This window comes from Aptenodytes patagonicus, chromosome 18, assembly GCF_965638725.1.
Source record: "Aptenodytes patagonicus chromosome 18, bAptPat1.pri.cur, whole genome shotgun sequence".
NCBI classification, from domain to species: domain Eukaryota; kingdom Metazoa; phylum Chordata; class Aves; order Sphenisciformes; family Spheniscidae; genus Aptenodytes; species Aptenodytes patagonicus.
In genome coordinates, this window is record NC_134966.1 from 4,306,606 (window position 1) to 4,332,085 (window position 25,480).

Consider the following 25,480-nt stretch of genomic DNA (forward strand, 5'->3'; position numbering starts at 1 on the left):
ATGGCACAGGATCCCCATACTCCGACATGCTGGGTGACATCATCGGCTCATCGTTATCACCTCTAACCAAATCCAGAGAGTCCTTTGTTTTCTCCCCAGGATGCATTAAAAGCTTATTTTCTTATTCCTACCATTATTTTTCCCTCATACTGTTCATTTTCAGGTGTGCTCTCACAAAATCTGCCAGACCACCCTGGTTCACTTTTATTCACTGGAAAATACATCAGGAGCCAAAAGAATATTTCCCTGGTGATGCCAGGAAGCAGGATTGAACCCCGTGTCCCCTCCCCGGGCACAGCAACGCCCTCAGGGAACCGCTGGTGGCCGGGGGGTCCCGCTGAGGTTTGCTGCTCAGGGCCTGAAGCACGGCATGAAACAGGAGACCGTAAATCTCACTCATTTTCTTTTGCAACCCTGGTCAGGCTTTGCATCTGCTTTGAGCGTGCCCGCTGCCCACGTTGCTGATCCCTGCTGCTCCTGATCGCTGCTCGGGTGTAGATCCCTTCCAACTGAACTATTCTATTCTATTCTAAATAGAAAAAAAAAGTAGGAAAAATACCAAAAACAGAAGGTGGCGAGAATTGCTGCATTATGCTAGTGCTTTCCTCAGTGCCGGTCGGTAGCTGCTGGAGCGGGTGAGCAAGCAACACTGGAAACGTGCTGCAGCTTTTGCTGAAAGGTCTGGGCACAGCCCCACAGCTGCTGTCATGGCACCGGCTGCGCCGCATTCCCGCCCGGGCACGCAGGCAGAGAGGCCTGCGTTTACGGCAGAGAGGCAGGGTTTACGGGAAATGGTTAAACCGAGGGCTCGCCTCCTCCCCAGGCAGTGAACTCCTCCGAACCTCCGGACCTTTACCTGCACGTCAGCCTGCGAGCAGGGCTGACTGCGGGATACTGCCTGGATGCCGCTGCGACCAGCAGCGATCCCGGCGGCACCGGAGCCGCGGCACTGCTGGTGTGTGAAGGACATGGTTCCCCTGGACCTGCCTGCCCAGGCCTGGGCTTCTCCCTGCTCCCACAGAGGAAGCCCCGAGCCCCGACATTTCCTGATCTGCTGCGCAGCCCCACGGGGTCACAGTAAAACCGGTCTCTCTGCCATCTGTAAAGCCGCCTCACGATGGACGAGCGAAAGTCAAGCTGGAACAGGACCGGCGTTACTGACGGCCCTTCCAGCAGCGTGACCCCGAGAAATGGCAGGGCAAAGCAGAGCCACGGTCCAGTGGCTAAACCCCCGCCTCCGGCTACCGCTGCCAGCCTGCAGGCAGCGTGACAGCCCCTCTGACGGGCAGAGAGCTCAGGAATAAAGGCTGGAGGGAGGAGGAGGCAAGAGGCAGGAGGGAAATGACTGATCCTGTGATTAATGACTCCGGTCATTAGTCCTGCGGGGGTGTAATGGAAATGCCATCCTTTGCTACCTCCCAGGCGTGAGCGGAGCCGAATGACCGGCCGACGCGAGCTCTCCGCTGATCGAGGGCAAATGCCGTAACTGCTCGATTCCCCACGAACCGTCGGTTTCCTGCCTGCGCCACGGCAGCTGCACCCACCGCTGGCCACCAGCGCAGAATCGGGGCCACTGTGGGAAGGGAATTAATGTCAACCAGGACGTGCCCTGAGCACGCCCTTGCATAAGCGACTGCAGCTGCCTGTCTACTCACTGACGATACCTACGCGCATCACCCAATCAACTGATTACATTTGCTATTCCCCACCTAAAAATAGTCCTTTTTGTTCTGGGAGTCCACGGGCTGCTCCAACGCAGCTGATGAAACGGCCCCGGAAAGAGGGACTGTCGACAGGCGACGCAAAGCCCGACAGACACCCGCAGGACCCCGGCCCGAGGGGGGAAGGGAAGGGGCTGCTCCGGCAGCAGTGCTGGCTGCTCAGGGAAAGGACCCGGGCCCACCCGCCCGTGACAAAACCGCACGTCACGCCACGGAAATAACAAAGAAAAGAGGTTTCTGTTCCCTTTCTTCCTTTTAACTTTCCTCGACAGAAACAGCCGCAGCGCGAGCGCGGAGGGGGGAGCCCGGCCGACCTCGCTGCTCCCTGGGCGGGCAGGTCCCTGCCCCAGCCCCCGCCGGGGGCAGGCCCGGGACCGGCCTGCGGGCCCTCCGCCTGCCCTTACCGATCCTCGGGCCCGGTGGGGGGGAACCCCCCGCAGCCTCTCCTCCTCCTCCTCCTCCTCCTCCTCCTCCTCCTCCCCCGGCCCCGCCTCGGCCGCTCCCCCCAGCCCCAGCGCCCGCCCCGGCCCCAGGCCGCCTCCCGGGACTCCATCTCCCGGCATGCTCCGCGGCACGGCGCACGCGGCACGGCGGCGCGGGGCACGCCGGGGAGCGGCGCGCGTCCCGGGAGCGGCGGGCAGGTAGGGCGCACCCCGGGCCCCGCGGCGGCGGCGCCCCCTGGAGGCGGGGCGGGGGCGCGGGGCGGAGGCGGCGGGCGGGAACCACACACCCCCACCCACCCCCCCCCCCACCCCGGGCAGCCGCGGGCCCGGGGCCGGGGCGGCCTCGGCGGGCTGGGGAGGGGGCGGCCGGGCCGGGCAGCCCCGCCTGAAGCCCCGCCGGGCCGCGCCTCCGCGGGACGGGCGCTGCCGGCCGGCGGGTTAGGCCCTCCCCGCCGGCGAGAGCCCCTCGGCGGCCGCGCCGGGGCGGGTCCGCCCCGTCAGGCCGCGGCCGGCCCGGGCCTTGCCCGCGCACCTGCTGGAACCCAGCGGCGGCCGCGGCGGGGGGACGGGAGGGGGGGGGGGGGGAGGCGGGCGGGAGGGGGCCCCTCCTGCCATTGGAACGGCAGTTTGCACCGAACCGAGCGCCCTGACGGTCCGTGCGCGTCTCCCTGCCGAGAGCCCGCAGGCCGCCCGCGGAGCCGGGCTCGGGGGACAGCCTCGGGCGGCTCGGGGGAGCGGGCCCTGCGGCACGCCGGAGACGCCGCGAGCGTTTGCCTTGAGCAAAAACCCCCAAACCCCGCCGATCGTCACGCTGCTTTCGCCGGCGTCGCTGGAAGCCTGTCCTAAACGCTGCAGGGAGAGGTCACAACGCAGATTTTGCAGCTTCACCCTATTATTTTAACTTGCTAATGACACAAGCCATGAACTAATTGCAAGTGAAACTCCTCGTCTCACCACGCGTCCTAACTAAAAACTGCGGAGTGAGAAGCGAAGCTACGGCAGGAAATTTTTTTAAGTATGAGGAAACCAAACTCACACAATTCACAGCGTTTTATAGCTTGATCCTCAGCTGAGGCTTTCTCTCAGACCCTGCTCTGCGTCGGAGGAGCTGCCTCGGGAGGCACTGGTACGCAAGAACAACTCGCTGTTAAGCTTCCATGAAGGCACGGCCGAGCGCGAGATCAAGATAAAAGTGCAGCAGTAAAAATAATTTCACGTTCCGAAGGCGCATGCTGGCATTCCGATAAAAGGGGTTTATATATGAAAAGAATGTCGTACAAATCATCTTTCTAAAAACCGAACCTAACTTAAAACTAAACAAAATCCCCTCCGCCATTGTTCTCTAATGAAAACACTTGTTTTAAAGGTAGCTTTTTATGTTAACTCTCTGGCGTCTCTGGTGTCTGTGCTGCTCCCTCATCCTTCCCTAAGCAAGTCTTTTGACGTATTTCCAAGGAAAATAAGAATAATGGATCTGGTATCCTGTGTTTCATTTTTAAAAATCGTTTTAAAATACAGATTTTTCATCCCTCAGAGGAAGGTTTCTGATCTACATGGCAGCGCCCCGGCTTCTGCTTCCCCAGCCGAGATATATGCTAAGAATAAAAGGGAAGCGTATTCAGTGCCAGCGGCAGCAAGTGCCTGGACTGTCACTGCTCCCCGGGTGCCAGGGATGTGCTATTCATCGTGCCACCGTTGAGCCAAGGATCAGATCCCAGCCTGGTACTTGGAGATTCTGCTCCGCCACTGAATCCCTTCCTGAGATGCGGGCTCTGAAGGACTGTGAAGTGCAGCTGATAAATTGTTTTTTCCTTCTCTCTATGAACATAAAGAACTTTTCTTCATCGCAGTTGTCTTCTTCCACTTAAGCAAATGGTAGACTGAAATACAGCGAACCTTTCTGTCTGAAACGCTCCCGAGGATGAAGCAGGCAAACCCAGCAGGGAAGCGAGAGTGCTGCATGCATGCAGCCATTATTCAGAAAAAGCTGTCTGTTCACATCCCTCTCTTCATTTTAAAGACTAACTACCTCCTTCTCTCCCTCTAGAAGAAATGTTTCCTTCCCCATTTCTTTTAATGGCTAAGCAGTGCAATAGCAAAGGTATTGAAACCCAGTCTACTGAATAATAACTTAATGATGTGAACCCTGTTCTGTTCCCTTTTGAATGGATGGCTGCTTTAGCAAGAGAGCTGCTGGGGTCTGCTCCCTGCTGTGAGGGATGTGAGGATGGAGAAACCTGGATTGGAGCTGCACGGCAACCAGAGCGGTATAAAACTGAACCAGACTACAAGAATGAGGTCAACGCTGCAAGATTGTGAAATAAGGAGAAATTATATGCAATTAAGCTAAGTTCAAGAACTAATAGTGAACACTTGTAGTATATATTAATGAATGTTTGGAGTTGTCTGTTAACTCCATTATTGCTAATACCTGCTAGAACACTGCCGCGTCGAGCTGTGTTTAATTTGCATGCTGAAGCATGATGCAGCATGGCAGAGGTTAATGAAATACAGTGGCATAAAATCTTCGCTGTGTGTTTTCAGTATGTACAGTCATTCCCAGAACGAGTGGAAGCTGACAAATCATTCCTTCTAGTTTCACTTTCTGGCAAACGTATGAAACCTTGAAAAATTATTTTGGCTATCTAGAAAAGCAGAGTAAAACAACCACATTTATTTCGTTCCTATCTGATGTCACATCTGAATGCAGGTCTCCAGAGGTGATATATTAATGTCCTAAAGCGTTGCGCCATCTGGTTCCTCTTTTGATGCACAACATTTTGAATGCTTGGTTTAATCTCCCTGGGTTTCAGTAAATTATGTAAACTCGGAGGCTTGGCAGCGGGAGATGGGCACCATGAGGAGATGATTCAGTCATCAATATCTATTGGGCTTCCTTATTGCTGCCATTACACTTCTTTCAGTTCTACTTACAAATTTTGCAAGTGAATAATTCATTGCACTAGGAGCTGCAAGTTAGTTTTGGAATTTGCCCGCTCTGAGATTAGCTATGATGACTAATCCATCCTTTCCAAACGTGGAAAAGCTAACTGGGCTTCTTTTTTCCAGGGTTGGGTGATAAACCAGAAGTAAACCGCATGTATATGTAACTGCTGGTGATGACATAAATCACATTTCCTTTTTTCTTTCAGGACAGAATCGGAGCACCTTGGAATAGATGCGAGTACAAGACTTTGCACCGGCTAAAGCTGCCTTGGAAAGCCATGGCTGCCGCCCCTCATCTCAACTCGGATGCACTCCGAGAGGTCCTGGAGTGCCCCATTTGCATGGAGTCCTTCACTGAGGAGCACCTGAGACCCAAGCTCTTACACTGCGGGCACACCATCTGCAAACAGTGCTTGGAGAAACTCCTAGCAAACAGCATTAACGGGATACGGTGCCCCTTTTGCAGCAAAATCACACGGATCACAAGCTTAGCTCAGCTGACTGACAATCTTACTGTGCTGAAGATCATAGACACCACCGGACTGGGGGAAGTGGTGGGTCTTCTCATGTGCAAGGTCTGTGGGAGAAGGTTGCCAAGGCACTTTTGCAAGAGCTGTAGCTTAGTTCTGTGTGAGCCCTGCAAGGAGACATCACACATGCCCCAAGGGCATAGAGTCATTGCTATCAAAGAGGCTGCTGAAGAGCGTAGGAGGGAATTTGGGACGAGGCTTGCCAGACTTCGGGAGCTCATGGGTGATCTGCAGAAAAGAAAAGCATCTCTGGAGGGTGTTTCGAGAGACCTGCACTCTAGATACAAAGCGGTTCTGCAAGATTACAGCAAAGAAGAGCGCAAGATCCAGGAAGAACTGGCCAGGTCACGCAAGTTCTTCACCACCTCTTTGTCTGAAGTGGAGAAGGTAAATAATCAGGTAATGGAGGAGCAAGCTTATCTGCTGAACTTAGCAGAAGTGCAGATAATGTCTCGCTGTGACTATTTCCTTGCCAAAATAAAGCAGGGAGATATAGCTCTCTTGGAGGAGGCAGCAGATGAGGAAGAACCAGAACTGACAAACAGTCTCCCAAGGGAGCTGACTCTTCAAGAGGTTGAACTCCTTAAGGTGAGCCACGTGGGACCGCTGCAGATCGGGCAGGTGGTGAAGAAACCCCGGACCGTTAACATGGAGGAATCGCTCATGGAAACTGCAGCATCCTCATCAGCATCCTTTAGGGAGCCTGACTTGGTGCAAGAAGAGGCCAGCTGCACACCGAATTCCTCACCAGCCAAGCCAAGGATGCCTGAAGCAGCCACCAGCATCCAGCAGTGTCACTTCATCAAGAAGATGGGCTCCAAGGGCAGCCTGCCAGGGATGTTTAATCTCCCCGTCAGCCTACACGTCACCCTGCAAGGAGAGGTGCTTGTGGCAGACCGAGGCAATTTCCGAATCCAGGTTTTTACCCGCAAGGGCTTTCTGAAGGAGATCCGCCGGAGCCCTAGCGGAATCGATAGTTTTGTATTGAGTTTCCTTGGAGCAGACTTGCCCAATTTGACTCCCCTTTCTGTCACCATGAACTGCCATGGCCTGATAGGTGTGACTGACAGCTACGATAACTCTGTCAAGGTCTACACCATGGACGGCCATTGCGTGGCGTGTCACCGGAGCCAGCTAAGCAAGCCCTGGGGCATCGCCGCCCTGCCTTCTGGGCAGTTTGTAGTGACCGACGTGGAAGGAGGGAAACTCTGGTGTTTCACGGTGGACCGCGGCATGGGGGTAGTGAAGTACAGCTGCTTATGTAGCGCAGTGCGCCCAAAGTTTGTCACCTGCGATGCTGAAGGGACCATATACTTTACCCAAGGGCTGGGGCTTAACCTGGAAAACCGGCAGTACGAACACCATTTAGAAGGAGGCTTTTCAATTGGCTCCGTCGGCCCAGATGGGCAGCTGGGACGCCAGATTAGCCACTTCTTCTCTGAGAATGAGGATTTCAGGTGCATTGCTGGCATGTGTGTCGATGCCAGGGGAGACCTCATTGTTGCTGACAGCAGCCGTAAAGAAATCCTGCATTTTCCTAAAGGAGGTGGCTATAATATCTTAATCCGGGAAGGACTCACCTGTCCCGTCGGTATCGCCATTACTCCCAAAGGGCAGCTGCTGGTGCTGGACTGTTGGGATCATTGCATTAAGATCTACAGTTACCATCTGAGAAGATATTCCACCCCTTAAAGGCATGTCTCTAGGTAAAGCCCCTTTTGGCAGCAAGAGATTCTTCCGGCCTTATTGCAATCTGATGGGAACCGATGTCAAGCGTTCAGGAAGATTGTGCCGTAACCGAGGGGGGTTTGGCACAGAGGCTGTCGTGTTTTGCGTTTAGAAACAAAATAGCTTACGTGGTGGTGGTCTGCTTTTTCTTCTTCCTTTTTATATAAAATCCGTACAATAAAAAAGAACAAGTGTGAGGGAAAGGATCCACCCTTCTGGAGTATTGGTTCCTTGCTAAATGACTGGTCACTCCATAAACCTTCTCACCTCCTTTTGCCACATCTCCTACGCTTCCAGCTTCAACCATTGTATCCTTCTTCGTGCCATAAACACTGACTGACTGCTCTAAATCGCCTTCCCTTAGAGGACTAGAGAGGCAATCCTCTTCTCGCTGTGGTACTCGCAAGGAACTGGGTAGCAGTTGTCTGGGCAACTACTAGAGAAAGCAATTTCTGATTGCAGCACTGCATAAAACAAAATAGCCCTCTTAAACGGCGGGGAGATGGAACTTTACTTTCAAACTGACGAGGGAGGGTTTTCTCTCCGTTTTTCTGGTATTCAGGAGATCGCCCCTGTTGTGCCATTTGTGAACCGTGTCTGTTCAATGTGAAGTGAGTACTGTGCAGTCATGGGAGACCGAGCTGAGCCAGAAAACTGCCCTCTGATGGCAATAGGGTTTTTATTACTACTAAGAGTTCTGCTAGGTAGAAGGGGGTAAAAAGGGAGGGGGCTGGAGGGAAAAAAAAAAAAAACAAACCCAGGGGAAACCTATGGTTGATATTCACTGTTGTTTTATTATTAAATGTATCCTGGAAACTGTCTTTGGAAGGTATGTCTGGTATCAAAAGCTTCATGGGGAGGGGGGGAAGGGCTGGGGGAATAAGACTGGGAGATTGTAATAAATGGGATTAAATGCAACATATTGTATGTTCACCTGCACTTCAGTATTCTGCATTCCAGACCATTGCGTTTAGCAATAGGTTTCCACTCATCTGCACTTCGTACGTGCAAGCTACTCACTGCTGAGATGGGGACTGGGGGGGGGCTGTTTCGCTTTTATTTTTTTAATACTTGGAAGCACATCCATTGGTGCATTACCTTTTTTTCCCTTGCACAGCAAAACACTACATTCCTCAGATTTTTTTTTTTTTTTTACAGCACCAGCAGGCATCAGAGTTCACGTTCATCACGGCTTTGGGCCAAATGAAGCACAAAACTGCAGCCGTGTGAACCAAGGCCCCCGCAGCGCTGCTCTCCTGGCTGATAAGTGTGTACCTCGCTGTGGTGCTGCTCACCTAGAATAGTTTACTGAAGGAAAGATGCACTTAAATAGGGCACAGCGGTAGCATGTTAATCTGCCACAGATAATAGTTACACTGCAGTGCATTTATTTGTTGCTATCAACAACATAGTTGCGAATTTGGGGGCACCACAGACTATAAAAGCTGATTTTACGGTGGCTGCCATGCTACAGCAAATTGTTTGCTACTTGTGCTACTACATGTATGCAACAGGTGATTTTTTTTTTTAAGCTCCCATATACCTTCCCCCAGTGAAACAGCAAAGTAAAATAGGCTTCAGAGCTGCTGCTGCTCCAGCCAGTTGTTCGGCAGTTACAGGTTTTGCAGAAGAAGCGCTGGGAGCAGATTTTGGTGGGATTTGGGTTTTTTTTTTCGCTCCCTGTTGTGCTCGGCCAAAGCGCTGCAGAGGGCCAGCACAGCAAACACCCAGCTGTGTGATGGAGGTGCCCCTCCATCAGGGCTACTTCCTAGCTCTCTCGCTATAATTCACTGGAAATAGCTTTCGGAGAAGGGAGTAGGCGCTAAGACACTAGCATGGTAGATGGTGCTGAGGGAGCCCAAGGGAATTGAACCCCCCTTCCCTCCTGAAGCTGCTCCGTGTGTTTGCCAAGGCTACCAACTTGCACATAATTATTTACATTCTCTGCTTCTCTTTTGTTGGGTGGGAGGGGGCAGTCGCCTAAGGTACGTAACCGCAATTTGGGGAGCCGATCTCAACTTGCATGTATGTTTTTGGGAGATGACAACTATTACTGGGCCCTTCTGCAGTTAATTACATTGTAACTCAAGGCATTTTTTCCAGTATTATGGTAATGGCGGTTCCTCTCCTATTGATCTCTTTTAAACATTTCTCCTGTTTCTAAGAACTGCTCCAAGCAGGAAGCTACCGTGGACCTGAATAATTGAAGCAATATTATCTATGATAATATGTACCTCTGTCATTTTCTGTTCCAATGGATTATTTTTCTTCTTGCAATAAACATCACACTACTAGCAATAACATTTCCTGGAGTGCTTGAAGGGACATAAAAGCTGGTCCAGTAAACTGAGTAGTTGGTTACCCCAGCCTGTTCCTGGTTACACAGTTCAGAAAAAAGCGTCTGTCATCTGTTTCTCACTCAGAGATTCAAGAAAAATAACACTACCCTGCGATGCACTGGTGGGCCAGGACGCTGCGATCGGCACCTGGGGGTGTGTGCCGCCTGCGGCTCTTCTTCTGGACTTGGGTTTCAGGCCGAAAAGGGAAAAAAAAAAACCTGCTGTCCCTCGCCCAGGGTATGCACGTCCCCTGACAAAACTCGATAGTGACTGCGAGATGATTTTGCGGAGCTGTGTTTCTTGCCGTGGTGCCCCTACACAATGTTGTGATCGTCTGCCAAACGAGATGAAATGGAGTAATTAAGGATTGTGGTGAAATAGTTTGGCTTCTGCTCTCTACCTGGAGAAAGAGCTTGTCTGGTTATACGTATGTGTTTGGTTTTTAAAGATTGTGTAATAAAGGAAAAATTGATCCAATTAAAAGCGCATTGCAAACGTCTCATTTTCTTATTAAAAACACTTCATCTCCTCCCTTTGGTGGCAGATTGTTTTTTACGGCCAGTGGGGATTAGACTTGGGAACACAATGGCTACGAGACCCCTTTTATGCCATCAGGTTGTGGAGGATAAATCTGATCTCCTTGGCAGGTCTCACGTAACTTTATCTGACACTTCCCTACCCACCTCATAAACAAATACTAGAGTTTCATACCTGAATTCACGACGATACTCCCACAAGGGCAATATCTTACTCTTTACCGTAGCTGATACCTGATGTTTTAAAGGTCTGGTCCAAATTCACTGGCACCGAGCGCTCAGTAACGGGACGTGGAAGCCTGGCTGCAGGCTCCATCACCCATGTCCCTGGCTCACCAAGGGGCTTTCTGGCTCAGCTCTGCCCCGCTGCAGAGGTGACATATTTGCTGGGGCTGGCAGGAGTGCTGCTGTGAGGGTTCACCTATTATTCTGGATAATTTTGCTAAATGCTGCAAACAATCGTATTAGAAACAGTGTGTTTAGGTGGAGCCAAAGGAGAGCTAAGCAGTTTGCCACTCGGCATTCAAAGGCACCAGTACGTCAGCAGCACGTGCAGGCTCTCCCCTGGTCCTGCCACCCAGCTGGGTTTGCTGATCTGGGTGAAGGTTTTTATCACGTGGGCTCATCTCGGATGATATGAAGCGGCTCTTTAAACAGATCCGAGCTGCTGGTTTATCAAACGTATACGATCCTTGCAGAACAACTGCCGTGCCGGTGCTGTTAGACTTACCCTGCCGTTTTATGAGAAGTTACGATTTCTCAGGGTAGCGGCAACTAAGCCGTGAACATTTGTTCTGGGCAGCAACCGACAGCCGGGGTTTCTAAAGGGCTGAGGGGGAGAGCCTGTTTCTTAATCAAAGGGGGCAGAGCTACAAAAGTAAAAATAAAGCCATATGCTTCAAGCCTTTTCTATTGTATAGCTTAAGTGATTTTTCTGGGTCATTACTCAATGCGAGGATTTAAAGTTATTTCATTTTGCACAACTAATTACTCTACTTGCCTGGCAATTTTGGATTACAATAAGCAGTGCATAAGGTCATTTAGCAGACTGAGTCACAGCACATATTTTAGTCTAAACTAAATTTCACGGCAACCAGCTAGATTGTTTTTTCCTCCTACGAACAAAATGTCAAAATCAGAGGTTTTGAAATAAATATAATGACATAAACTGCGAGCAGTAAGAGTGTTACAAAGGTAACAGAGTGGTTGTTTATAGGAACAGAGCTCAAGGTCAGGGAAATTCTATATGCTTTACTACTGACCAAGCAGGTATAAAGGAAAGCCATTATCTCCTTTAATAGATGCAAAGCTTGCCTTACAGCTTTCTTAATGCACCTGATTGTGTCTAGGAAATGAAAACTAAAGGTTCCCGTGGACTAGTTCAATCTTAATTGTGTTACGGCAGTACCAGATCTGAAGGGAGATGAATGAGACCTTGAGAGGACAGAAAGGATCCACAGACCCTACTCAGAAGAATATGGACTGCTATTTTAACGGAGTTCGAGGCTGTATGCTTAAAGTGGCTTGTATTTTATGAAGATCTTTTGTCTAAACTGCTGAGTTCACAAGAAAGCATGAAAACTGTAACTTCTTAAAGGTAAATACAACCAACGACATATGGTCCAAGAGAAGAGAAGCAAGTACTGGGGGAGCTGGTGGGCGGAAAGCCTTAGGGAATGTGATAGGACCTGTCAGGGCACAGCCCTTCCGTGGACTATTTTAATGTAAGAGGTGTTACTGAGAGGGAACCTCTTTCACACCCGCAGCAGCCACTTTCAAGGCTCAGCTTGCTGAGCGCCCAACGTGGCCAGGTAACCTCAGCCAAGGAAACTCCATCTAGAGATCACAGGAAATTCAAGCAAAACAAACATTTCACTCACTGCAGTCCCAAAGCACTGCTGCAACCTAACAGTTGGGTAGTGAAACCCCCTGAGTCTCCTCCTCCCGTGCACAGCACATCCTGAGCTCATCAGCACCTCTCCCCGCTCCCCAGCTGCGCATCTCCCCGGTCCTCGGTGGCAGGGGAGGGGAGCTCCTGCAAGCCTGCGTGCTCCTCCGTGACAGCACACCACTGGCACGCCATTCCTTTTTCCAACTCTTCCCAGCTGGAGAACAGAAGTCTCCCACACCGAGGTTCAGCTAGTCTGCACCATGTGAAGGAAAAGAGTTGTTCACTCAAATGCTCGACAAGACGAGACCCTGTGCTGATGACATCTCCATTTTCTCTAAGTGCCGGAGCACTTACAGACATTTGTTCTGCATTTTGTGTATCACAGTGGGAACAAGCAAGCTAGAACAGCTCTTGGGGAAATCCCACCGGGGCTGTCAGATTTTGCTGTCAGAGCAGCTCTTCCCTTTCCCTAACCAAGCTCTCCTCCTCATCATCATCCAGCCAGACCGAGGGGCCACAGAGCAACCAGGTCTCTGATAAACCTTTAGCAGGGACTGAAGCAGTCCCTGGCAGGTGGATTTACTGGATGGATTTACTCTTTCCTCCTGTACATTTTGTGAGTGTCTTTGTGGTGGGTTGACCCCCATCCTCTACCTCCAGTTTTATCCCTGAGCATGGCATTACATGGTGTGGAATAGCCCAGTTTGGGTCAGCTGTCCTGGCTGTGTTCCCTCCCAACCTCTTGCGCACCCCAGCTTATTCACCGCGGGGACAGAGTGGGAAAGAGGAAGACCGGACGCTGTGCAAGCACTGCTCAGCAGCAGCCAACACGCTGGGGTGTTATCAACAGTGGTTTAGCCACAAATCCAAAGCACAGCACCACAGAGGCTGCGACGAAGCCAGTTCACTCCATCCCAGCCAGACCCAGCACATTCTTACACGCAACAGGAGGTGGCCAGGGGCATCGCGTTTGCCCCAGCTGCCAAACGAAGACGCTCACACAATTGGTACGAACTTAACGAGGCGCCGTCAGCGTTAAATGCTGGCTTCGATGGGGGAGAGCCGATGCAGGCTCCCGTGGCACAGATCAATGGCCGGGTCGATCTCAAGGTCCCTGGTTGGAGGCCACGCCGATGAATTAAAGCATTGCTTGGCTGCACAGAGCCAGAGCAAGCAGCCCCCAAAAACTGGGCTTTTAATCATGCTGCATGAAATAAAATTGGGTTTTGGTTTGGTTTGCTCACGGGCTAACACGGTTCCTAGAGGGGAGCCCGGGGGATGTTTCCACGTCTGCCCTGGAAGGAGCGCAGTGCTCAGCGTGCCACAGCCACGCGGGCAGACAGCCGTGCCTCCGTGCCTCTCTGCCGCTCTCGTTTGCAGCACTCGCTCCTGCAAATCCTTAGGAACGAGGGTGGGAGGCTCCCTCGCCTCCCCCCCAGCACACACCTTATCTACTTGCAGGAGGAAGGGGAACATTTTGCATTTCTACAGGCAGAGCAGCCTGCAAATGCCGGTGGTGCCTGCAGCCTGCCCGTCCCGGTGGGGCGGTGGGTCCAGGCAGCGAGAAGGCACCAACTTTCTGCTGTCTCTGGCGAGAGCCGGATCGCCTTCTCCTCCGTTTGGCTGAAGGAAGCGCTTTGCAGACACCAACCCACGTCATGGGCTGCTCTGTCGGCTGCGAGCGCGGCGTTTGGTCTGCTCCAGCCTCGGCAGAGAGCCAGCGCCTGGCCCGGTGCTTTACGAGGAGTCCGGCTGCCAGCAGCATGGTCTCCTCTTCGAGACCGTGTTTTCAATTAGGGCTCGACGTGCAGATTGTGCGCTTTATTGGCGGAGGCCGCCTCCTGAGGCCTGCCGATTGATTTATGAAGTTGATTAAAATATTAAAATAATTTTGTGCGATGCTGCAAACACGCTGCAATGTGCATTTTTATCATATTTGGTGCCGTTCCAATTAGCTCGAGACTCTCCTCTCCCCCTCCTCTTCTGACCTGCTTTGTTTGCTAATAAATTACAGTTATCCTGGCCTTACTTTTGTATTTATTAGAGATGATGCATATGTGCGCTCTCTGAGCAGTTCGGAAACGGGCTGGCTAGCAGTGGGGAGCCCGGCGGGTCAGCGCTGTTTCCAAGTAGAGAAAGCATCCAGAACTGTCTAGCTGGAGCTATTTATTCAGATCCTCCTTATGTCACTGGCAAAATGAGGGTAAATCAGTGGAGAAGCTGGGAATAAAATCTATCTACCATAAACAGCAAGCTCTTTCTCTTAGCTAACTGGTGTTTCTCCAGGAGAGAGCCCTGGGTTTCTCGTGACACCTTCTTCTCTGTCCACAGAGCTGATCTCCCCCGGTATCGGCAAGAGCCCTGAACATCCTCGATGTCCTTCTGAGAGCATTTTCTGGCCATCAAAGAGCTAAGTACAAGACTGGTCCCCTCTGCAGTACCAATGGCCCCGAAGTTCTACCTCACCGACCCCACCAGCTACCAAAGCCACAGACGGAGCCACACACGAAGAAGCCAGCACCCGGTGTCTAAATGCCGCGTGGTCAGAAATTAAATGCTTATGTCCAGGCGTTACACGCAAAACCCCCGGGGGATCTCTGGGGTCCCACAAGCGATTTGGTGCATCGCAGGCGGTGGGGAAGGATGCCCTGGATGCCCCCAGCGTGCCGGGGCAGCCCGACGAGCGGCACGGGCTGGGCACAGCTCCAGGGGCACGGGCGGGAGTCGGGTGGGGAGCGAGGGAGCCCGCCTCGGCCAGCTGCATACCATGGACTAAAAAGGAAATTATTTTGTCAGCGAGGCACTGCTCGCCTTCAGGCCCTGTGCCACCGTGGGGCTTTGTGGCTGAGCCCTGGGAACCACCGCTGCCCCAGGCCGGGGGGAAGGTGGGGGCTCAGAAACGGGAGATATTTCACCACCGGATCAAGTGTTGCCACCGTTCATCTCCCCTCTGGCCCCAGCACTGTGAAACAGCGGCGATGCTCACGCCGAGCTCAGACTGCAGCATCCGCCTCGTTCCCACCTGGCATCTCCGGAGAAACCCTGCATCTGTGGTGACAGCGCTGGGACCATGGAGCCACTCCGGGTCTGCTCCCCACCGACATGTTTGCCCAAGGATTGCAGGGAGCACGCCCAAATGATTAATAACATCACGAGTACGTAAACAACACACCTCCACGACACTTTCTCCTGCTAAACAGGGGCATTGCTATGGCAAACTTAATTTATCACTATTTAAAACCCAAACAAACGAGTACAGGGTGTTATAAATACGCTTACAAGACGAGCTGCACTGGGAAGACAGAGGAAAAAAATGGGCAGAAAGCGACGGAGGTGGCGGGCGGGAGCACACCTCTGTCTGCTGGCTTGCACGAAACAAGGCCGCTCTCGGCAGCGCCCGCGGGGCAGGATGCAAGTGCCTTTACGACCTCCATTACCATCAGCCCTACGATGGGCCCTATGAAACACCACACATGTTTTTCAATGGAAAAATATCAGACCCGGGGAATACCCCCAGCTCCCTGGAGGAGAGAGATGAATTGGCAAATAGAAGGCTACAGCAATAAGGGAGTTTTTATAAACATAACCTAATTGTATTACTTCAAAGTCCTGAAGTTTATTGCCCTGTTTAATGATGTGTCTCATTATTTATGGTGTAGCACAATGAGTCTGCTATTGATTTAATACACTTCCTTAAAGACCGTCATTGTCACAAGCAATAAAATGAAGCCATTCTGATACAGCTCAATTATGTCACATCTCCATCACCCGACGCCGAGGACCCCGGCGTGTGGGGGCCACCACGGCAGAGCCGGGGGCAGGTGGTGAAGAGGGTCCCCCCGGGGAAGGATGGAGCCAGAGTGCAGCAGCCGAAGGGCAGGAGCAGGCAGGACGGGTTCACCTGGCTCAGGGATGCTGCCCGTGGACACGTGCCACCACCTCCTGCTGCTGGGCACTCAGTTTGGTACAAGTCTCCTGTCTGCGCCCGCTAACCGGCACGGTGACGGCGTATGCACGGGGGAGAGGGGCTGACAGCTGGAAAACAGCACGAAATAATACTGGCATTTGTGCCCCTGCCCGTTTCTGCCACCCTCCTCACCTTTCTGGTACTGGAGCCAGAGCTGCTGCTGGACCTTCTTGCTGGGGAAGTGGATGGTGCAGCTGAACTCGGAGCCGTACAGCGCCTCCGCGATGTAGTGGGAGCCAAACTGCTGGATGAAGGAGAGCAGTTCCTCCCGGCTGCTGTCCTTGTTCAGGATCTTCAGGATGTTTGCAAAGCCTGTGGGAGGGAGGCAGGGGATCGGCAGGTCAGCCAGGCAGGGCTGCCAGCCACAGCCCGGGGGAAAGAAGGCCCAGAAGATCCCCCGCTCAAGACAGACAAGTCCCCGCGTGGATGCAAAGCACAGTTCCTCCTCTCTTGCCTCCATGGTCTACATGATCCTTTGGAATCCACAACCTGCTATTTACCCTGGGCTGTGGCTCTGGCATCCTTCTATGATTCTTCTCCCTAAGAGATTTCTCAGATCAATTTGTGGGAGTGTACATGTGAACACATGTGTGCACAGACACACATATCCACACACACACAAACACCTTCCCACCAGCTCCATCCTGTTCTGCAGGCTGCTGGGACATCATCAACGCTCTCCCCAGAGGATGTGCTTGGCCTTTGCTTTGCAGTAACCATAACCAGAGATGTTCTCCTGGTGTAATTTATTACAGATTGCACTGCAGACCATCCCCAGTGTAAATACCCTGCACAACCAAGAACTATTTTTAGGAAAGCTGGAGACAGCCCATAGGGACACATGGGGCTGGGCTGATGGCAGCTCCGTGGGTGTGCAAGGGTCAGGGCACCTCTTGAGCAACGCCCTGCAGCGCCTCTGCTGTCATGGGACAAGGACATGGACCCTCACTGCTCTACGGAGATGAAATATTGTGGAGGCATTGGTGACTACCCAGCACCTTGGCATCATTTAGAGCTGGCTGATATAATCGTTTTGGTTCAGTGGTGGAACTGAAAACATACTGCAATAAAATACGTCATAACTGTCACCAAAATGAGGTTATCTGGCTGGTTGGTTGGTTTATTGAAGGAGAAGGCTGGTTTAATAAAAAAGCTAGAAGAATTCATTTTGAGCTGAACCCAAATATTTTGTTCAGCTCCAAGCAGGTTATTTTGTTCTGGGGCTGTGCAGCATGTCTGCACTAAATCTTTTTTTTTTCTTTCCCCATTTAAAAACAGGTTGATTTTTAAATAAAAAATGCTGTTTTGAAATGAAAAGGCAAAACATTTCAGGTCGCAACAAAATGTTTCAGCATTTCTGAAACAAAATGTGTAGCTATAAAAACATGGAAGTGAAATGTTTTGACGTTTCCAGGATCCTCCTGCCCATCCCTTCTTCATCTGCGACTCCCTGCTTTATATGACACGCATTTACAAGTGCTTTGGGTCCTTCTGAAACCACATCTTTTTAAGAACTTACTGTTTGTCTTACATACACGTATACACAGCCACCCCCATGTGAATCCTCCCCGCAGTGTTGCTTATTAGCTTGATCCTGGCTCTGACCCCAGCTCTTGGTTTGTGCAACCGAGCTGCATAAACTCCCAGGTTTCCCCCCTGTAAAAAGGAGGAAAATCTCCCTGCCTGCCTCTGCAGCAGCGCTGGGAGCGTGAGTTACTGCCCGAGCAGAGCCTGGAGGTGGGAAATGCTGGTGAGATGCTCGGCACGACTGGGGCTGAAGACCACCACCCACCCACCCACCCATGTAGAGACACGTCTCCCCGCCGCTAGAAACCCTCACCTGCAGAGAGGGTGATGGAGCTGAGCTTCACCCTGTAGAGGTTGCTCCTGACCCGCCAGTGCTGCACCATGGGGTAGCCCATCGCCTCATCGTACTTGATGTCCCCTGCAAAGGAAGAGCCAGCGCTCAGCCGCGGCCGACCCGGCGGTCGCACTCTGGGGAACGCTTAATGCTCACACCCAGCAATTGCTTCGCTACACGCCACAGGGGCAAGAAACGGGATGGTAGCAGGGATGGTAACCTCCTCCAGCGGTCATGCCATGGGGTCCACAGAGCGCTGGCAGGACCAGCATTGTGGTGGCACGCTGCGGCTGCCAGGAGCTCGCGGGGATGGAGGTGCTGCCTTGCCGTGCTGGGGTGGACTCGCACAGCCCATATGCTATTTCTACCCAAGGGATGCAGGAGGGATGCTGTGAAGGACCCCGAGATGCTGGGGGTGCTGATGCCCTTTGGGGACCACGCTGGGATCCAGGGTGGGAGAAGGGGCTCTTGCTGCTGCACTTGTCCTCAGCGGGGGCTGAGCCCGGGCGCAGCTCGTACCGGTGAGAAGCTGGAGGTCGGGAAGGGGCTCCGAGAGGACGCCGCGGCACTGCTCCTCCACGGGCAGCGGGATCACCATGAGGCCGTCGGCCAGCTGGGGGAAGTCCTTGATGAAGTTATTCTCCCTGCAGAGAGAAAAAGACGACTGCAAAGCAACGATGCAGGCCACGGCCGGGCAGGGGGGCTGAGCTGCCCCGGTGGCACGGGGACGGATGGCTCAGGAGGGCAAGGGACATCTGCAAGCAGGAGACCTAACAGGGGATGGGGTTTGCAGCCCCCACTGCCAGCCGCCCCGGCTCCGCAGCCCTCCGAGGTGATGCTTAACGAGCTCCCTGGGGACTGTGGCTCCGTTAGCTCTCCGGCAGCGTGGGACCGCTCTCAGCCTGGGGACCCGGCCACTGGTTTTGGCCCGGATTTTCAAAGTGTGCCACTGGAGAGGGGGCAGACAGCAGCGAGGAGAGAGGAATGGCTGCTACACCCCAAAGCGGCCCCTATCCACCGCCTGCAGCATCTTCTCAGTATGCGCCCATGACCAAGCACCAGACCAAGCCCCGCTGGGGCTCCCCATCCCAGGCAGCACCATCGCCCCCACGGCTTTGCCCCCGGATGACTGGCTCTCCAAAAGGAGGAAAAGGTACATTTATAGACAGACACCAAAAAAAAAAAAAAGCCGGCGCGTGCAGCTCACAGTGTGATTTTACCACACATGCGGGCTCTTTTCTAACCTTGGCAGGTATAACATTGTATAACAGGCCCCTAATGAATTGTTTCTAGAACAACGATACCAGGGAAATTATTTGAAATGGTGAACAGACAGGTCTCTGAGAGACGAGCCTCCCATGGCAAGCAAAACGACTCGCGCCTGCGCATAGGAAACGGGAGGGGGATTTTAAATATTGATCTTAGAGCCAAAATATAGGCCAGGAGACTCTGCGTCCTCCGGGTGCGGAGACAAAAGGGCAGCTGAGCAGAAAAAAGGGAGGTTCCTGCAAAATCAGGTCAGCCCCAGGAGCTGGGGGGAGGCTCAGCTCAGGCTGGCACCGCCCGCCCCAGCTGCATTTTTCTGAATAGATTTTCCTTTAAACAGCTGCCGGGTTCACCCCCCTTCCCCGGTTTTACCCCCCACAGCTCGTCCCTGGGAAGGGTGCTCTGTCATCCCATGATCAACTCGCAAGTGGAGACACTTTGGCCACATCCAAGGGTCCTGCTGTGGCGAGACGCCGGGCTGGTGGAGCACCTCCCCGGGGCCCTCCTGCTGCTCCAGCGTCAGGATACAGCCACTGCAACCTCTACCCGTGGCAAGCAGGAGGCCGTAGCCCCGTGCAACCAGCCTGGGGATGCTCCCGGCCCCGAGGCAGGCAAGGAGCTGTGGATGAGCAGCTGCAGGTGGGGACACATGAGTGGGGCCGAGCACGGCTGTGCAGGCAGCCCTGCCACCAGGCAGCAGCCTGCCTTCACGCTGCACCCCCACCTCAGAGCCACTGGCACCTGATTGCATCTCAGGAGCTTCACTTTAGGCACTGCCGGAGAAAAAGTGGTTTATTTGTCTGAGGGGAAAAGCCTCTCGCTCACACATGTGCTCACAAATCTCCTATTGATCACACCAGGCGTGGGATTCCCGTGGCGGAGCGGTGCTTTGCTGTTCTGAGCCCTTTGCTGTCTTAGCGATGCAAATGGGGAACTGCAATTACCGCCGGAGCCGGGAGCTATGTGTGTGGGTGGTGGGAAGCAGGGGCTGCAAAATTAGGCAAGCCAGTAGGGAGCATAGGAAGCAGCGTGTCGGTGTCTCTGCTGCTCTGCCTCAGCAGAAAAGGGAGAAAAGCATCAGCACTACCAAATCCCAAAGCCCTGGAGAGGCGTGATGCCGCAGCGAGAAAGCGGGATGCAGCTGTGCTGAGCCCTCCTGCCACCCCTGAAGGGTCGGCCCTGCACCCGAGGGTAGTGCAAGGGCCAGGCAGGTCATGCCAGAAGCCTGTCCAGCCCCGCATCCCACCTCCAAAAGGACCAGAAGGGACAATGACACTGGCTGGTGGCACCTTCCCAAGCGCTCTCCCACCGCCCCACACAAGGGGACAGACCTGGCAGTGCCAGAAGAGCTCAGCCATGGTGGACAGAAACGCGCGGCATGGCAGAGGCCAGACGACTGCGTTAACCCTGTGCCCTGCACCCGAGCACGGGGCAGAGGAGATGCCAAGAAGCAGCATCTCCTCCTTCCCCCACACAAACCCACCTGGACCATCTCACCGACACCTGCCCTTGCCACGAGCCTGCAGACCACCCGTCCCTGTTCATGAGCCCGGCTCATTCGGGCGGCAGGACAGCCCCCGGGGGCTGGTGGTCCACGCATGGGCGGCTAAGGAGGGAGAAGCTGGAGGAGACGCACACCGGTGGGAGGGGAACTCGCACGCAGCGGCTGTTGCTCAGAGCTGACGCCTCTATGAAAAGGTATTTACCGAAAAGCCACGCTCTGCGGTGCCGCTTGCTGTAATGCCATTTGCTTTAACTGTTCCACAGTCGAAAGGCCAAGGAAAAACAAGGGGCAAGTGCGAGTCAAGGCGTGGGTGTACACACCGGCGCGTGCCCACAACGTGCTCCCGTAATGGGAGGGAGCAGCGGTACAAGGCAGGACTTCAGGAGGAGTTCGATGATGCATTTTTGCTACCAAACCCTTCCTGCATCTCCTCCCTCCCTCCCCATCTCCAGCCCCCTGCTCCCTGCCACCCCAAAGCAGGGATGAACCGAAGCCCCATGGAGGGGAGCACCCGCTGGGCGCAGGGTCCAGGCATGGCGCAGCCCCCCTGCAGAGCCCTGCCAGCCGGCACCGCGTCGAGCCCCCGCTGCTTCTGCGGGTGCAGGAAGGCAAACCGGGAGGGCAGATGATGGGCACACCCAAAACCGCTTGCGCCAGGTGGGTGCTGCCCACGGCGTGCCCGGCCGGTGCGGAGGGCGGTGTGCTGCGGAGCCGCAGCCGGCAGAGGGCTGTAGCTCCTTTTCCACTGCGCCTTATTAATAACCCTGCGGCTCGCAGCGCTGCTCACCGTTGAGGCACAAAAAAGAGTTTCTGCCAGGCTTTTGTGCTCTCTGGAAGCTCCGATCAAAGCCGTCAGGCTCTGTGTGAGGGGCAGGGACACAGACGAGGGGAGGGATGTGACAGCATCCCTGCGCATGTGCCGCCACACGTGCCTCCATCTAGGGCACGGCCAAGCCACCGGCACCCCCACACGGGTTCACAACTGGGGGTCCATGCTCTTTCCAAGAGGCACAGCGGTGCCTTCATGACCTCACGATTCCTACCAGCCATGGAGCCAGGTTTATTCCGATGGGATCAGGAGTGAGCCCAGCAAACCCGCCTGCTCCCAGCACCTGCTAGCCCCACAACATCCTCCTCTGTCTCTCGTTCTGCCCCCCAGCATCTCCCCAACACTCACAGAGCAGATGCCCGATACTCGCAGGAGCAGCGAGCGTGCTGCTCTCTCCAGCACGATGCACACTGTATCCACTCGTCGACTCGCAGCGCTCTCCTGGTGGGGATCTGAACGTCTCTCGGGGCACTTTGCAGATACTGAGTCATTATACAAGGAAATGCTGTTTCTCCCTCGCAGCCCCGCTCCCCAGTAGCATCCAACCCAGAGTACGTCCCTGCCTTGGGAGGGAGCTGACTTCCAGATAAATGAGTTTTGATGCTGGGAAAGGTCAAATGGCCAAAGGCTTTACTGAGCTCTCGTACTGGCAGGGTGGGCTGAGGAGGAAGGCAGTCGCCTGGATTAAACTGAGTTCAAAATCCTGGCTTTGATGGACACCGTGTAACTTTGGCCGAGTCATAAAATGCACCCGTTGCCTCGGGTGACACAGATAACAGACAGCAGCTCCCTCCATCTCGGGGTGCTGGTGGGGTAAAGGCAATTAGCGGCTGCTCAGGTATCAGGAGGAGGGCTCAGGCAGCAAGAGCCCGCTGTGCCAGTGTTCTCCTGTCCTTCTGAAACTAGATACATAAACTAGAAATGTTTTCGGGGAATATGACCTTAACTAACACACCCAAGGTCATGCAATACAGCCGTGGCGTGGTGCAGCGTAGGGGCTGCATTGCTGTGCTCCACAGTGCTGGTATCATCTCATGCAGCCGATGGGAAGCCTCTAAAAAGGACCGGCATCCCACAGCATCCCTGAGCGACAGGGGGGGGTTTGGAGGAGCAAGAGAGCCCGATGCAGGCGCTGGGGAGCAGCTGGAGTGCTGTGGTCCTCCTGGACGGGGCCACGGCTGCCAGGTCCTGGTCCATGGCACGATTCTGCTGAGCCCTGGGGCACCCTTGCCGAGGCGCTGAAAGCCAGGGCCAAGGTCACAGTGGGATTTTGGCCCACAGTAGTGAAAGATCAGCTGGTGGCTCACATTCACTTCATTTTCCTGTTAGCAACGCCGTTGGGGGAAGGAGCAGCTTCTCCTCCTCAGCTCAGCCGGCTGTGGCTTCCTCCCTTCGCACTTCGCTCCCGAAGGACATGGCCTCAAGGCCGGACTCTGCCCGCCCACCCTTTCGGAGACCCTCCTTGCTCCTGTACAACTCCCGCTGCAAATCCAAGCATCAGCTGGCGTGGGGCTTCCTGCCTCCATCCGCCACTGGCAGCGGATGCACACCCTGCATCGCAGCAACCAGGCAAATACATTCATGAAGGGGTGAAAAAAAAAAAAATATATATATAAAATGACCCCACAAGTGATTAGCTGATGCCCTGAAGCGTGAGATTTAATTACCCTTATCTGAGCCAGCATAGCTACAAATGTTAATCACATTATCATCCAGCATGCTTATGTTCAGCAAAGTGACTATGCGAGGACTGTGCTTTCTGCTATGCAAGTCTGAGAGGACGCCTTCTCTGGCAAGAATGATTTATTAATCTTACTTCTTTCTGTCCTGCAATGGCTTGGGGAGAATGCGATGGATTTGAGGTTATTTAGTGCCAGCTTTTGACCCAACTTTCTCTCGGAGAAGCTTTCCCAGTGGGGTGGCTGCAAGCTCACGAGAGCCCAGCCTGCATCTGACATGGGGACATTCAGAAATAGCTTCTTTTTAGCTTGTCATCACCAAAAAAAAAATTGATCTAGAGTCACTGGGAGACAGAAAAAAGGGTGCCCTGTTTCCACAGCCACTTTGGAGAAGGTAAGCAAGCCGTAAATCTCCACCAATGTGTCTCTGTGACCTCAGGCACTGGTGAATTATAAAGGCTTAATGCAAACCCTCTGAAGCAGCAGTTACTTACTCCAAATTTACTGGTCATTAATTTTAGCGAGGCCTCACTCCTGTATAACGAGGCAGGATAAAAAAAGGAGAGATGGGTCAGGTTTTGCCAGGCCCTGGAGCCCCCTTCCAGCTCCCCAACTTTCAGCCCTAACCACCATTCGCAATGATGTGCGGCCGGACCGGGCTGCGGGGAGAGAGAACACCAACCCAGAGCTGCCTGTGCCCCCCAGATCCCCCCGGTGCGGCCACAGCCATCACCCCCATCCCTCCATCAGCCCCGATGCTGCGGATAAGACCTGTCCCCGCGCTGCCCGTCCCTCCCCGCCACGTCCCCAGCGTGCCCCGCTTCAGCGCCAGCAATAAACAGCCTCACAATATTCAATAGCTGCCTTACCCCCTTGGTTCAGGGAGAATTAGCATTTAAATTGAGGTGTTTTGGGGAGGTAAATCACGCCAGCGCTGGGGCCGCAGTGCCTGTGGGCACACACAGTGCTCCTCCGGGCCGGCGCAATGTGCCTACAAGCATGGTGCTCAGCACTATCCCCTCCACGCGCCCTCAGACCGAGCCCCAAAACCTGCCCCAAAACCCTCCACGGGGCTGGGAGTGACCGGCACCCCCCATCCCGCACCCCCCGCTCCGTCTCTCCCATGGGGCTGGGGCTACGCAGCGGTGAAGTCACCTGCTCTGTAATGGGGAGGTGTTGAAAAGGGCTCAGCCGACGCCAGCAAAACGCCGTGGGCTCTGTCTCAGCGGCTCTTTGATCCCAGCACTGGAATACTAATCATGGCGCCACGTCGGCACGACTGCGGGAGGCCCTCGGTGGCACCACCGGGGCTCCTCTTCCCTCATCGTGCCCAATCTGGGGACACCGAAGTGTGGGAGGGACAGTGAGAGCCACGGGACCGGGCAAAGGGTGGTGGCTGTCACCAGGGACCGTGGCTGGGAGCAGGAGCTGCAAACCCCACTAGTGCCTGTGCCACCGGGCACGTGGTGCTGTGCAGGGACCCCAGCCATGGCACGATGATGGTGACAGCCAGCAAATGACATCTGGACATGGGACTTTAAGATCTGGGACAGCAGCGACAGCTGGACAGAAGGATGTGGGTGGTGGGAGCAGCGCTACTCCCTGGGAGCCAGCAGAAGCAGGGAAGGGGATTCCTTCCATAAAACAGGAATTCAGCTGATCCAAAGCTATTTGTCAACTCTGCTTGACCCTGTTGCAGAACCTGAGCAGAGATTTTTTCGGTTGTTGTTAATTTTAAGTAGAAAATAGATGGAGGAAGATGAATAGTTGCCACCACCGCGCTGCCACCACCTCCGTGCCTCCCGGGGGGGTCCTGTGCCTCCCCGGTGGCTAAAGACAAGTCTCAACAGAGACTGCGACTGCTTACCCATTCTCCGTTAGTGCACCAGAACATCAAACATTTCACGGTAATCCAAAGCATGCCACTGCTGGTGTTTTAGTTCAGCTGTTGAACCAATAACTCAACTCTCCGCACCGCTCGTGCCCGAGCCCGGGTCAGCAGGAGGACCCTTCCTCTGGCTCCGGGAGTCGTGTGCCCATGCTCATCAGCATCGTCCTCCACCAACACTGGACCATTCCAACCTGATTTTCCTACAAATCATCTCCAAACATCCCCCAAACGCTAAAGCCCTCCTCCGGTCCGCACAGCCCCTGTGACACCACCGAGCACCCAGGGAAACCCAGCCAGCCGTGCCCACCACCGTGGCAGCACATTCACCATCACAGAGAAAAAGTGCATC

General features: G+C 54.0%; 2 protein-coding genes across 4 annotated transcripts in view; one reads left to right on the plus strand and one right to left on the minus strand.

Annotated features, from left to right (window-relative positions):
- The window catches only part of ASTN2 (astrotactin 2), a 364,218-nt gene that overhangs the window by 114,836 nt on the left and 223,902 nt on the right, over window positions 1-25,480 (minus strand). For 2 of the 3 annotated variants that reach the window (XM_076355678.1, XM_076355679.1), the window contains 3 exons: window positions 18,482-18,606; window positions 17,942-18,046; window positions 16,234-16,413 (listed from right to left, as the gene is read on the minus strand). In XM_076355678.1, coding sequence (XP_076211793.1) covers window positions 16,234-16,413; window positions 17,942-18,046; window positions 18,482-18,606 — 410 coding nt within the window. Of the gene's footprint in view, window positions 1-2,125; window positions 2,161-16,233; window positions 16,414-17,941; window positions 18,047-18,481; window positions 18,607-25,480 lie in introns of those variants that run through there. The other variant, XM_076355680.1, reaches the window with a different exon arrangement.
- On the plus strand, window positions 2,283-10,190 carry TRIM32 (tripartite motif containing 32). The gene is given in 4 exon segments (XM_076355681.1): window positions 2,283-2,302; window positions 2,304-2,362; window positions 4,347-4,462; window positions 5,317-10,190. Coding segments are annotated over 4 exon segments (2,211 nt in total). The 3' UTR covers window positions 7,333-10,190.